The following is a 14,540-nucleotide window of genomic DNA, read 5'->3' on the forward strand; positions in this document are numbered from 1 at the left end:
GCCGGTCCGGCCGCCATTTTCTTTTTCTCCCCCATGCTGCCTGCCGCCTCCGGTCCCGATTTCTCCAGCGGATCGCCAAAGAATTTAAATTTATCTAGGCGCTTTCGGGTCGCCATGAAAGAGGGGGTCCGGGCCGTTGAGTTTCGTGGCAAAAAAGACGCACTTTGGAAGCGCCAAGCTCAAAAGTAGCAAAAGCCCGACGGAGCTTCTGCTTCACACTGCCATTCGGCAAGATGATGTCACTTCCCTCCTTCTCTGCCAATTTATTTTTGCCCCCCTCCGCATACCTCTTTTGAATCTCTGGTGGTCCAGCGGTGTACCGGGCAGGAGCGAGCTTTCCACGCTTCTGCCCTGCGCCCCTCTCTGAACAGCCACCCCAAGTTCTTGGACCCAGCAGTGTGCCAGGCATGAGTGAGCTATCCTTGCTCCTGCTCAGCGCTGAGCTGCTTGCTGAATGGATGCCCCGAGTTCTTGTGGGACTCATGAGAACGCACGGCAGCCATTCAGCGAGCAGCTCAGTGCAAGGCAGGAAAAGCTTGCTCCTGCCCAGTACATTGCTGGACCACCAGGGTGTCAAAAGGTACCCGGTGGGGGGTTGGTGGGTGGGAGGAAGGTAAAAAAAATTGACAGAGTTTGTCAGGACAAGAGATGGGAGGGATCCCTCCTGTGCTGGCCCATCAAGTCATACACTACTACTATTTATTATTTCTAGAGCGCTGAAAGGCGTACGCAGCGCTGTACATTTTAATACACAATAGAATGGTCCCTTCTCAGAAGAGCTTACAATCTAATTTAGACAGGAGATTTCAGGGTTGGGGAGATTATAGTAGAGGAAATGATACAGTGGGTATAGGTATCTGACAGCAGTGAGTGGGAGTTAGGAGTTGAAAACAAATTCAAAAAAGGGCTTTTAGCTTGGATTTGAACGCTACTAGGGAGGGAGCACGACGTATTGATTCAGGCAGCCTGTTCCAGGCATAAGGTGCTGCAAGAAACAAGGGACGGAGTCTGGAGTTGGCAGTGGAAGAGAAGGGTACAGATAAGAGGGGCTTGCCCGATGAACGGAGATCATGGGGAAGAGCATAGGGGGAGATCAGTGAAGAAAGATATTTGGGGGGGGGAGGCTTCAGAGCGAACACACTTGTAAGTCAGCAAGAGGAGTTTAAACTGTATTCGGAGATGGACGGGGAGCCAATGAAGTGACTTGAGAAGAGGGATAATGTGAGAATACCAGCTCTCACGGAATGTGAGTCGCGCAGCAGCATTTTAAATGGATTGAAGAGGCGAGAGATAGGCACGCGGGAGGCCTGAGAGAAGTACATTGTTATTTAACATTTTTCTTGCTCCACTTTTGACCTTATGTCAATCCATTGGATTTTCGGTATTCGCCTACACCGATGATATACAAATATTACATCCAATTGATCCCAATAATCCACAGGAAATAACAGCAATAAATGACAAACTGGATCAAATTCATCATTGGCTAGATGCTAATAAATTATCCTTAAATATTCATAAAACCAATGTGATGCTCTTTCCATGGAAGGACTGTAGCACACCGCTTATTCCAATTTCCATTAAAGGCACTCCATTGCAGATACACCAAAATATTAAGATCTTAGGAATTATATTTGACAATAAATTATCATACCACGATCACATAAGCAATGTGGTTAAATCTACTTTCTTCAGACTGCGTCAAATTCGTTCCGTCGCCAAGTTCTTATGTGCAAAATCCCTGAATATTCTAATACATTCTTTAGTTATCTCCAAACTTGATTATTGTAATGCCTTATTTAAGGGCATGACACAAAAAGAAATCAGACGTCTTCAAATTATACAGAACGCCTCTATTAAAATAATTCATAAAGCAAAAAAATTTGACCACGTCACACCCTTACTTAAGGAATCACACTGGCTCCCCGTTGCACACCACATTTTATATAAAATATGTTTGCTTACTTTTAAATCATTAACATTTCAAACCCCCACTTTCATTTTTAGAGTTTTAATTCCTTACACTACTTCTAGAACACTAAGATCTCAGGATCAACATTTATTGGCCATTCCCTCATTGAGAGTCATTAATACGAGACGTCTTACTATTTTTTCAGTGACTGCCCCCCAGTCTTGGAATGATCTCCCACTTTATATAAGAGAAGAAAAGAACTTAGACAAATTCAAGACTAAGCTTAAAAGTTTCCTTTTTAATGATGCTTTTAGTGAATAAACAATTCTATAATCCCTCTTTAGCTTATATTTCCTTCTTTTTATGTTGTCTTCCCTCCTAATGTTGTTACCTTTATATATTTAACTTGATACAGATTGTAACCTTTAAAGAATTTTCCTATTGTTTCTCATAGTTGTTTGTTTTTGAAATATTGTTTGTCTATGTAATAATTTACCTATGTTTTTAAATATTCGTACTATTTTGTATATCGCCTATAATATAGATTAGGCGATTAATCAAACTGTATAATAAACTTGGATAACTTGGATAGTCTAAGCGCAAGGTGACGAGAGCATGGACAAGAGTTTTGGTCGTGTGTTCTGAAAGAAGTGGACGAATTTTGGTAATATTATAGAGGAGGAAACATAGAAACAAGCAGCAGAAAAGGGCTATAGCCCACCAAGTCTGCCCATACCAAGTATCCCTGTCTGTTGGATCTAAGCAGAGAAGGAGAGAGAGGAGTCAAAGATCACCCCAAGGTAGTGAGCTGATGAGACAGGGAGGAAGATAGCATTATCCATCGAAATAGAGAACAGCAGGAGGGGGAAGGGGAGTTTAGGTGGAAAGATAAGGAGTTCAGTTTTAGCCATATTCAGTTTGAGATGGTGGCGAGACATCCAAGCGGCAAGAAGAGAAGACCCAAATTTTCACAGGAGAAAAGGACAATCCAAACAAACGAAACTGTGGAAATCCAATGTACTTCACGCTTTTTATTCAATTAATCCTTAGAAACATGATGCCCACATTTGTCATAGAAGGACCCAATGTCCACAGTTGTCATTGAAGGACCCAGCACGGGCCGTGTTTCAGCAAAACATGCCATCCTCAGGGATCCTATGATATTAATTTTAGGAAAATGTCATATGATTATTTTAATGCTCAAAAAGAGCAGTGGAATGTAAAAAAAGGCTGATTATAAATACTGGCAAATAAAGCACAATTGTACTAGTGAGAAGACCAAAGATGTGAAAAGTCATATGGTAGTGGAGGCCTGCAGGACATCAGGAAGGGGAGGGGGGAACAGAATACAGAACAGGGAGGGGGGCTGAGTGCAGAACCTGGCAGGGCAGGGAGGGTGGCTGGATGTAGGGGAGGGAATGAGGGGGAGGCAGGGCCAATGTTACGTCAATTTTTAAAAAGAACTCCAGGAGAGATCCTGGAAATTACAGACCGGTAAGCCTCACTTCAGTGCTGGACAAAATGGTGGAAACAATTATAAAAAATAAAACTGTGGAACATGTAGACAAACATGATTTAATAAGACGGAGTCAGCATGGGTTCATCCGAGGGAGATCTTACCTCATCAATTTGCTTGACTTCTTTGAAGGTGTGAATAAACATGTGGATAAAGGTAAGCTGGTTTATATAGTGTAGCTAGATTTTCAGAGAGCTTTTGATAAAAGTTCTTCACGAGAGGTTCCTGAGAAAATTAAAGTGTCATGGGATAGGAGGCAAAGTTCAGTTGTAGATTAGGAATTGGTTATCGGATAAATATAGAGGGTAGGGAGATCACGTGGTACTATGATCCGGAAAGCACGCAGGTAATTGCTTCTCTGGCCACCTTCCCGAATAAACCCTGCTTTTAAGCATTCTCAAACCTATATTTGTGGCAATCTGGTGGGGTATTATTATTCGATTCCCCGAGCTGTTTTCCTGCTGGGCCCGCAGCATTGGATGGCCAGTAAAACTGTGCGGAAGGACAGGGAGCACACTCATGCACTGGCGGACAAGAGGGCACTTACTTCCTGCCGTCTCTTCCTTGTGGGTAGCCGAGATTTCAGCAGAGGTCACAGCGGCACTGGAAGTTGTGCTCAAGAAGCGGCCTGCAACCTTTGGACTCCAAGCTGGAAAATTTAGAGCAAGCTGGATGGCGTCAGTAGCGATCTCACCCAATTCCAACAACAGGTGAGTGATGTAGAGGATCGAGTGGGAAATGTTGAGACTTCGCAGGTACAGCAGCCCCGGCAACTGACGGCTCTGGAGGACCGCATGAATGACCTGGAAAACCGCAATCGGCGGAATAATCTTCATTTGGTGGGGCTCCCTGAGTCTGATGCAGGCCCCAATCTTCCTTGTGCGCTGGTTGCCTGACGTGCTGGGGCTCCTGGAGAGTGTGGGCCTTTTTTGTGTGGAGCAGGCCCACTGGATTGGCACGCGCCAGGAGGACGCCCACCCAGCCCAGTTTAATCATCATGCATGTGCTTAACTTTGCCCATAAGACTGCTGTTCTGCAGGCTCTCCGGAGTGACCCATGACCATCAAAGGGTACTCTGCTTCCAGGATTATTCATCCCAGGTGGCACAGCAGCGGCGGCAATTTGGGCCCTTGTGTTCCCGCCTTTTTGCCCGTAAGATCAAGTCTGCCCTTCTCTACCCGGCGAATTTGCCATCAGGGGGCCACCCACTTCTATGACACCGTGGCGGAAGCACAGGACTATGTTAACAGGCAGTGGATGCCTTAGGTTCCCCTGCGTCCACTCCCACCTCCACGGCGTCCTGAGGTGGTAAGACCTGGCCTTCCTGGGGTCCTGTGGTCACACTTTATTTTTCTCTCCTCCTCCAGTGGGCCTCTATGACTTGACCCTTACTGGTTGTTTTGGGCTGGGGGTCATCTTGTTTGGTGCAGACCTTCTGGGGCCCCCCCTGGCTCGGATCTACTTGATTGTGGATGGATGCTCTACCTCTGGCCTCTGTGATGGGGGGGGGGGGCCTTCTTTTCTTTCGCTTCTGGTGGCATTGTCGCTGAGGCTAAGGGTCTCCCTCAATTATGTCAACTGTTGGATCTTTTGGATGTTTGGCGACTCCTCCACCCTGGAGAAAGGATTTACACCCATCTCTCTCGTGCTCACTCTATTCAATCTCGCATCGACTATCTGTTGATTTCTTGCTCTCTCTTCTCCAACAACGGGCGGAGATAGGACCTTACATGATATCGGATCATGCCTGGGTGTGGATGGACTGGAACTCGGACTTAGGACCTTGTACCCCAGAGTATTGGGCTTATCCTTTATGGCTAAGGGATGATCCTCACTTTTTGCCATATCTTCTGAAAGAGTGGAAAGACTACCAATTCCATAACAGCCAACATGTAGAGAATGGCGAAGGCGGTACTTTGGGGCACTATCATTAGCTATGTTAGTAGGGTTCGGAAGGCACATGATAGGGAACTGCTTTGTTTGTCTGGACAACTGACAAGAGCTCGACGTGCCTTTGCTCTTCATCCCACCCCGGCTAACAAACAAAATCTCCTATTCCAGCAGGCGGCACTCAATGAGCTTTTACATCAATGGGTTCCAAATCTCTTGCCTATTACAAATTCTGCTTGTATGTTCATGGCAATAAGGGGGGAGACTTTTGGCCCGTTTGGTCTCCCACTGGGAGAGTCGTAAGAAGATTTTGCGTCTTCGTACAGACGAGTCCGCTCGGGTCACTAGTGATCCTGATATCTATGACGTCTTTTGTCATTTCTATGTGGATCTTTATGCTCCACCTCTGGATTTGGGGCTCCCTGGCGACTTATATTTAGACGGATTTGATCTCCCGTGTCTTACGGAGGAGCAGCTTGCCCGATTGAATGCACCTATTGAGGCTGGGGGAGGTGGAACTCGTTATTACTCAAAGCTCTACTTTGAAAGAACCTGGAGTTGATGGTTATAGAGCTGAGTTTTACAAACTTCTGAAACCTAAAATTGTGTCACCGCTTGCTGCTATATTTAATGTGATGGTCAATGCTGAAGCTATGCCCGAACACCTCAATATGGCTCAGATTATAGTCCTTCCGAAATCAGGGAAAGACCCTACTATCCCAGAATAGTATTGTCCTATCTTGCTCCTCAATTTTGATGTCAAACTTCTAGCAAAGATCCTGGCCAATCGTTTGGATCGGTTGTTGCCACTCCTCCTTCATGAGTTCCAGGTCAGATTTGTAAAGGGTCGTTCCGTGGCAAAAAATTTGCGGAAAATCTTGCTCTCTTTGGAATATAACTCTAGAATTGCAGCGCCTTCTCTACTTAGCAGTTTTGATGCTAAGAAGACATTCGACCGAGTTCGCTGGGATTATTTATTTGCTACTTTGACTAAATATGGCTTTCAAGGGCGTTTTGTCTCAGCTATACGTACGCTCTATGCCACTCCCCAAGCCACTCTGTGGATTAATGGTTGTAGATCTTCTTTGTTTGAAATTCATAGAGGCACCCATCAGGGATGTCCCCTGTCTCCTTTATTGTTTGTCTCAGGCCTTGACCCGCTCCTTCGTGATGTTTACTCGAACCTGGACATTAAGGGAGTTTATCTGGGACCGCAAAGTTTTAAAGTCGTTGCCTTTGCGGATGATATTTTGGCTCTTCTGACAGACCCGCTCCCTTCTTTACAGGCCCTTTTGGAGACCATTCAAGAATATGGTGACTACGCTGGTTTTCGTCTGAATTTAGTCAAATCTGAGGCTTTACCGTTTTTCCTTGGCCTTGAAAGCTCAATGGGGCAACTCCTTCCCTTTGCGATGGGCTACTTTTGGTATTTGGGGGTATATCTTTCGACCTCTACAGCACATCTTTATTCACTCAATTTCAATAAGCTTTTGGCTGATACTAGGGTCTAGCTTGAGGCCTGGGGTGACCTCCCTTTGACGCAGATGGGCCGTAAAGCCTTGATCCGTATGATGATTTTCCCATGTTGGTTGTATGTGTTGCAAACTTTGCCTCTCCGTTTGTTGAAGAAAGATCTTGCTAGTTTGAACCATTTACTATCGAGTTTCTGCTGGAATTCTCTTAAGCCAAGAGTTCGCTTTCATTATTTGGTGGGTGGCTGGTCTCGTCTCGGGAAGGGGAGGGGGGGCTCGGTATTCCCGATTTTGGCCTCTACAATGAAGCCTGTTTACTCCGGCATCTGAAAGATTGGTTGCGAGGTGAACAACAGTATATCCTTTGGATTTTGAACGGGCTTTCTACGCACCTCATTCTTTGTCTAGTCTCTTACATTTGCCTGCTAAGAAGCTTCCCGCTGTGTTCCGTGCCTGTGTTCTTTTGAAATCTATGCATGTTGTGTAGGGGAGCTTGATAAGTAGATTGGAAGGGGACCCCCGAATGATGAATCAATTGCCCCTTCGCGGGAATTTGGCCTTTCAGCCAGGCCGGGATAACCCTGCTTTTCTTAGCTGGGCTGCTCGTGGAATTAGTCTCGTGGAACACCTGTTGACTGAGGAGGGCTGTTTGAAGCCCCTTGCTGCTTTTAGGGACCGCTCGGGTGGGTGCTGGGGCGATACTTTTGCCTACAGTCAAATTAAACACTATATTCTCTCCCTTCCTCAGGAACGGATCGCATAGCCCATGGGGGGGCACCTTCGGGTTTTCTTTGAAGGGGTGGCGGTTTGCTCTACTTCGGTGTTGGCGTTGTATAGGGCACTTTTGGCATTTGCTGATGCCAAAGATGTTTCACAAATACAGGGGAGCTGGGGGGCGTGAGCTTCACATGGATCTCAGTCATTGGAATATTCTGTGGACCCTGCGGTGGGTTCCTTGCTTGCTCACAGGGGAGGTGTTTCGTGAGTGTTATGTTAGAGTGATTTATAGGGCCTATTATACTCAGGTACAATTGCATAAACTGGGGGGGGGTATTGATTCACCCCACTGTCTGAAATGTGGTTGGGATCCCAACACTTTTGCCCATTCCTTTTGGGATTGTTGGGACTGTCCAAATTTTTTGGACATCTATTGTTCATTACTTACAGGGCTTTTTTTTATGTCCGGTTGAGGGTACTGTAGAACAATTGGTCCTTGACCTACCTGGGGCATTTCGTGACCTTCCTAGGGGGGGGGGGGTATTCTCACTGGTGTCATAAGGTGTGTCTCCTTGCTCGCAAATGCATTTTGCAATCCTGGACTGCTTCTGAGCCTCCCTCTTTTTGGAACTGGAGATCTTTGGTGCATAATTTGGCCACATGGGAGGCACAAGAGGCGGTTGGTCGCCCTTGTCGTAGGCGTAGCTTTTTGCTGGTTTGGGGAGTCTATTTGGCTTCTTTATCTCCTCAAGGACATAGTCTCCTTTTGAATCCTCTGGCTTAGCTTTGTTGCTGTGCTATGCGCCTACTGCTGGGTTGGGTCACTGCAGATACCCCCCTTTTTTTTGGGGGGGGGAAATCCTCATTGAAGATACCGAGGACCACAAGAGTACGGGCCTTTGGGATACGAGAAACCTATTGTTTCTCTTCTGTCTGTTTATTTGGGGGGGGGCAAGAAGGTTATGATAGGGGATTTTGCTGGCTGGGTTGGGGAGGCAGGGGGTGGGGTTTCCTACTTCTGTTTTACCGACTACAAACTTAAAAATGTTGTATTGTTGAATGTTGGTTCTTTTGACTTTGCTCTGTTCTTGGTTGTCTGTTATTTGCATTCACAATAAAAAGATTTGAACATAAAAGCAGAGGGTAGGGTTAAATGGTCATTTTTCTCAATGGAGGAGAGTAAACAGTGGAGTGCCACAGGGGTCTGTACTGGGACTGGTGCTATTTAACTTATTTATAAATGATCTGGAAATTAGAACGACAAATGAGGTGATTAAATTTGTAGATGACATTAAACTATTCAAAGTTGTTAAAACCAAAAAAATAACTCTGTGGAGTGACGATGTTCCTAAATGGACTTTATTTGAAAGTATTAAAGTTCCAACGGTACACTGAAATCATCCACATAAAATAATTTCATCCACATAAAAGTAAATCATCCACATAAGAGCCTTAAAGGACCTAGTCCGCTAAGGATACAGGACCCAACATGGTCCGCGTTTTGACAAAAAGTCTTCTTCAGGGGTCCCTGGGGGTCCTATAAAGGTGAGTATGTGGGAAACAATTGTGTGGTGAGCTGGAAGCGAGACATTGCTTGCATTTGCAATGGAAAGGGGGTGTATTCCTAGGAACATCATCACTCCACAGAGTTTTTTTTTTTGTTTTCTCTAGATTTTCTTCTTTGTGAATATTTTGGGGTCAATTCTTTTTGTTTTTTGCAAAGTTGTTTGTAAATCTTTATTCGTTTTCATCTCTTACAACAAGTGTATAATAATCAATCAAAATAATTTTTACAAATCACTTGACAATCTTACTTATAATCATTAAAGTATAAAAGAATCCCTTCCCACCCACTCCACCCAATAACAATAAATCAATTATCAAATATCATATTTCCCAATCCCACCCCACCTATATCTTATATAATAACAAGGTGTTTAGGGTGTAATATGTAATCAATGGCCCCCAAATCTTTTTAAAATTATGATAATTTCCTTGATGTATAGCAAGCACCCTCTCCATTTTATAAATATGACAAACTGAATTCCACCAAAAAGTATAATTAAGTTTAGTATAATCCTTCCAATTTCGAGTAATATGTTGAATGGCAACCCCCGTCAGTATTAATAAAAGTTTATTATTATTTGCTGAAATTGGACTCTTAAGATGTACCAAATAATATAGTATCATATGAGAGGGCAACATGATTTTCTAGCAATGAATTAATATGGGGCCAAATTAACTTTCAAAAGGCATTTATATAGGGACAGAAAAAAATTAAATGATCTAAAGTCCCAGCTTCTAAACTACAATGCCAGCATCTATTAGACCTAGAGCTATCCAACTTCTGTAAACGAACTGGGGTCCAAAAGCTCTATGCAACAAAAAGACCCAAGTCTGCCTCATAGATGCTGACCTTGTAGTTCTTATTCTCCAAGATCAAAATCGTGGACATTGAGAGGCAGAAATTTGGTGCCCAATCTCAATGCTCCAAATATCCCCAAGACCAGTTTTCCGTTTTTTATTCAAATACCCATACAACAATTTATACCACTGTGCGGCTTGGTGACCCAAGAAATCCGCCTGAAAGCATAGGAATTCCAAACTATACTGAGAGTTAAGAACTTTCCATTCAGGGAACCCCTCCTGAATAGCCTGCTTCAATTGCAACCACTTAAAATATTGTGATTTGTTTAAACTATATTTATGTTGCAATTGTGAAAAACTAAGCAGTGACCCATTTAGAATAACATCATTTAAAGTCCGTATACCTGCAATAATCCAATGCTTCCAAACGATTTTAAATTCGCCAATTTTAATCTTGGAGTTTACCCAAATGGATCGATTTAATGATTTAGAAATTGGATCTGGTGATAAATTACTAACATAACGTAAAGTCTTCCAAAGTTGTTAAAACGCATGCGGATTGTAAAAAAATGCAGGTGGACCATAAAAAATTGGAAGACTGGGCGTCCAAATGACAGATGAAATTTAATGGACAAATGCAAAGTGATGCACATTGGGAAGAATAACCTTGAATCACAGTTACCGGATGCTAGGGTCCACCTTGAGGGTTAGCATCCACTGGTCCCGGAATAAAGTGGGATTGTATAAGAATAAAGCTTTTCCTGCTGGGCTCAAATTGCTCTCTATTACATCTTAGCACAGTAGTCATGAAATTTCCCAGCAACCTAGTAGCAATCAGCATCAGTTAGGAGTATCATCATCTATTAAATATTTCAGGCATTTTAAACCTATTAGTTTACTTCTAGCTTATTGTGAAAACAAAACACAAAAAAACGCTTTCAACCAAGCCACTAGCACATACTGCAGTCATCAAAATCAAAGTTGTGACTCATGCATTGGACTGTGCTATTAAAACAAAATGGCTGAAGAAACCTGAATTCCAAAAAGCATCAAGCAACCAGTATGAGAAGTGCATGTGAAGCAACAAGATAAGACTGGCAGCCTATAACAGCTATTAGAATGGTCTTAATAGATGTTATCCTCCTACGACAGAAAAGAAAGAAATTGAGGAGCAGCGCATCTAAGTTGCACATCAGAATAGTTTATGATATACTTGAACATTTTCTTCTGGTATTAATCATTTACACTGCTCATTGCACCTGCTTGTTAGAGAATGTAAGTGGTACTTTCTCAAATTCTTTAACTAGGCTTAAGGAACATGCTACTTTTAAAAATTAGAACTGGGCTTAAAAACAATCCTTTCAAACTTCAACTACCGTATTTTCACGCATATAACGCGCGCGTTATACGCGTTTTTACCTACCGCGCATACCCCTCGCGCGTTATATGCGTGAGCGCGGTATACAAAAGTTTTAAAACATAGTTCCCACCCCGCCCGACGCCCGATTCACCCCCCCAGCAGGACCGCTCGCACCCCCACCCCGAACGACCGCTCGCACGCGCTCCCACCCGCACCCGCATCCACGATCGGAGCAAGAGGGAGCCCAAGCCCTCTTGCCCGGCCGACTCCCCGACGTCCGATACATCCCCCCCCCCGGCAGGACCACTCGCACCCCCACCCCGAAGGACCGCCGACTTCCCGACAATATCGGGCCAGAAGGGAGCCCAAACCCTCCTGGCCAGACCGCTCGCACCCCCACCCCGAACGACCGCTCGCACGCGCTCCCACCCGCACCCGCATCCACGACCGGAGCAAGAGGGAGCCCAAGCCCTCTTGCCCGGCCGACTCCCCGACGTCCGATACATCCCCCCCCCCCCGGCAGGACCACTCGCACCCCCACCCCGAAGGACCGCCGACTTCCCGACAATATCGGGCCAGAAGGGAGCCCAAACCCTCCTGGCCACGGCGACCCCCTAACCCCACCCCGCACTACATTACGGGCAGGAGGGATCCCAGGCCCTCCTGCCCTCGACGGAAACCCCCCTCCCCCCCAACGACCGCCCCCCCCAGCCGACCCGCGACCCCCCTGGCGACCCCTACGACCCCCCCACCCCCCTTCCCCGTACCTTTGGTAGTTGGCCGGACAGACGGGAGCCAAACCCGCCTGTCCGGCAGGCAGCCAACGAAGGAATGAGGCCGGATTGGCCCATCCATCCTAAAGCTCCGCCTACTGGTGGGGCCTAAGGCGCGTGGGCCAATCAGAATAGGCCCTGGAGCCTTAGGTCCCACCTGGGGGCGCGGCCTGAGGCCGTGGCCAGGAGGGTTTGGGCTCCCTTCTGGCCCAACTATCAAAGGTACGGGGAAGGGGGGTGGGGGGGTCGTGGGGGTCGCCAGGGGGGTCGCGGGTCGGCTGGGGGGCGGTCGGAGGTTCTTGGGGGGGGGGGCGGTCGTTGGGGGGGGGGGGGGGTGCGTCGAGGGCAGGAGGGCCTGGGATCCCTCCTGCCCGTAATGTAGTGCGGGGTGGGGTTAGGGGGTCGCCGTGGCCAGGAGGATTTGGGCTCCCTCCTGGCCCGATATTGTTGGGGAGTCGGCGGTCCTTCGGGGGGGAGGGATGTATCGGACGTCGGGGGGGGGGGATATCAGGCTTTCAGGATGGGGACAGACCTTCAAGGGGGGACAGTGCACGGAAGTCAGGGGGGGTGAACGGAGAGTCGGGACAGCGCACGGAAAGTCAGGGCGGGCGAAAGGAGTGTCGGGCAGCATGCGCGGTATACCCGTGAGCGCGGTATACCAAAGTTTTTGTACATATCATCGTGATTTCTGCGCGCTATACCCGTGTGCGCGTTTTATACGGGTGCGCGTTATTTGCGTGAAAATACGGTAAACGTTTCTTAGTCACATGAAAAACAACAATGGTTAAATTTCTAAAACCCATAAACTTACCATCAAACCAAGAACCATGTAGTGCCTTAAATGCTTTTCCAGCATACTCAGGAGATAAACATTTCACATATACGCAGCCCTGCAACAACAATGCATTAGTTCAGTACAAGAAAAAGTAAAAGTTTTCATTTCTGATGTTTCTCATTCTGTGGCAACTTGCATATCAATCAATGGTCAAAATTTGACTCAGTGGTATAATAGAGTAGAAAATATATTTCTTCCTATGATTTGAATAGATAATACAGTACAGAAAAATAGGTAATGATTCTTCAGAATCAAAGCAAATCACTAGAAAGCACAGTTACTTACCGTAACAGGTGTTATCCAGGGACAGCAGGCATATATTCTCACATGTGGGTGACGTCATCTACGGAGCCCCAGCGCGGACAGCTTTTCAAGCAAACTTGATTGAAGTTTCAAGTTTGCTACACTGCACCACGCATGTGCATGCCTTCTTGCCCACTAGAGGGCGCATCCCCACCTCGTGGTCCTCAGTTCCATAACCAGCAAAGAAGCCATCCCCGGGGAGGAGGGCGGGTTGTGAGAATATATGCCTGCTGTCCCTGGATAACACCTGTTACGGTAAGTAACTGTGCTTTATCCCAGGACAAGCAGGCATGATATTCTCACATGTGGGTGACCTCCAAGCCAACCAAAAAAGGGCAGGTGGGAGGATGGCAATTTAGGAAAACAGGTTACGTAACACCGACTGGCCAAACCGGCCGTCACTTCTGGACAAAGTGTCCAGACAGTAGTGGGAGGTGAACGTATGAACCGAAGACCAAGTGGCAGCTTTACATATGTCCTCCACAGTAGACCGGAGGAAAGCAACCGAAGCTGCCATAGCTCTGACCTTATGCCCCGTGACTCGACCATGGAGCGTAAGACCAGCCTGAGCATAGCAAAAAGAAATACAAGCAGCCAACCAGTTGGACAAGGTGCGCTTGGAAACAGGATGTCCCAACCGATTAGGATCAAAGGACAAAAACAATTGAGGAACCTTCCGATGAGACTTGGTACGTTGGAGATAAAAAGCCAACGCCCTCTTACAGTCAAGCGTGTGAAGCGCCGCCTCTCCAGGATGAGAGTGGGGCTTCGGGAAGAATACCGGAAGAACAATAGACTGATTGAGGTGGAAATCAGACACAACCTTAGGTAGAAATTTAGGATGGGTGCGAAGAACCACCTTGTCATGATGGAACACAGTAAAGGGCGGGTCCGCAACCAAAGCCTGTAGCTCACTAATCCGACGGGCCGACGTGAGCGCAAGTAAAAAGACCACCTTCCAAGTGAGAAACTTAAGAAGAGACTTATCAATCGGCTCAAAGGGAGGTTTCATCAGCTGAGCCAAGACCACATTAAGATCCCAAACCACAGGAGGAGGTTTCAGAGGAGGATTAACATTAACTAAACCCCTCATGAAACGAACCACCAGAGGATGAAGAGAGAGAACGTCCCTCTAGATGCCGATGGAAAGTAGCAATCGCACTGAGATGTACCCGGATGGAAGTCGTCTTCAGCCCAGACTTGGACAAATGCAACAAATATTCCAGAACCGAGGACACCGGAACCAAACTCGGATCCAGATGGTGCGAGGCACACCAGGATGAAAATCTGGTCCACTTCTGGGAATAACAAAGCCGAGTCGAGGCCTAGCGCGAGGCTTCCAACACCTCCCTGACCGCCGAAGTCAGGGGGAAAGGAACCAAGCCGTCAGATGTA

The 14,540-nt window shown here is 46.4% G+C and overlaps 1 protein-coding gene across 1 annotated transcript in view; it reads right to left on the minus strand.

The window, feature by feature from the left end:
- Positions 1-14,540, minus strand: part of LEMD3 (LEM domain containing 3) — a 385,365-nt gene that overhangs the window by 33,382 nt on the left and 337,443 nt on the right. Inside the window, exon 12 of the mRNA XM_033958493.1 lies at positions 12,819-12,897. Within this exon, the coding sequence (XP_033814384.1) occupies positions 12,819-12,897 (79 nt within the window). The remainder of the gene's footprint in view (positions 1-12,818; positions 12,898-14,540) is intronic.

The sequence above is a fragment of the Geotrypetes seraphini genome, chromosome 9 (assembly GCF_902459505.1).
Source record: "Geotrypetes seraphini chromosome 9, aGeoSer1.1, whole genome shotgun sequence".
Classification (NCBI taxonomy): Eukaryota; Metazoa; Chordata; class Amphibia; order Gymnophiona; family Dermophiidae; genus Geotrypetes; species Geotrypetes seraphini.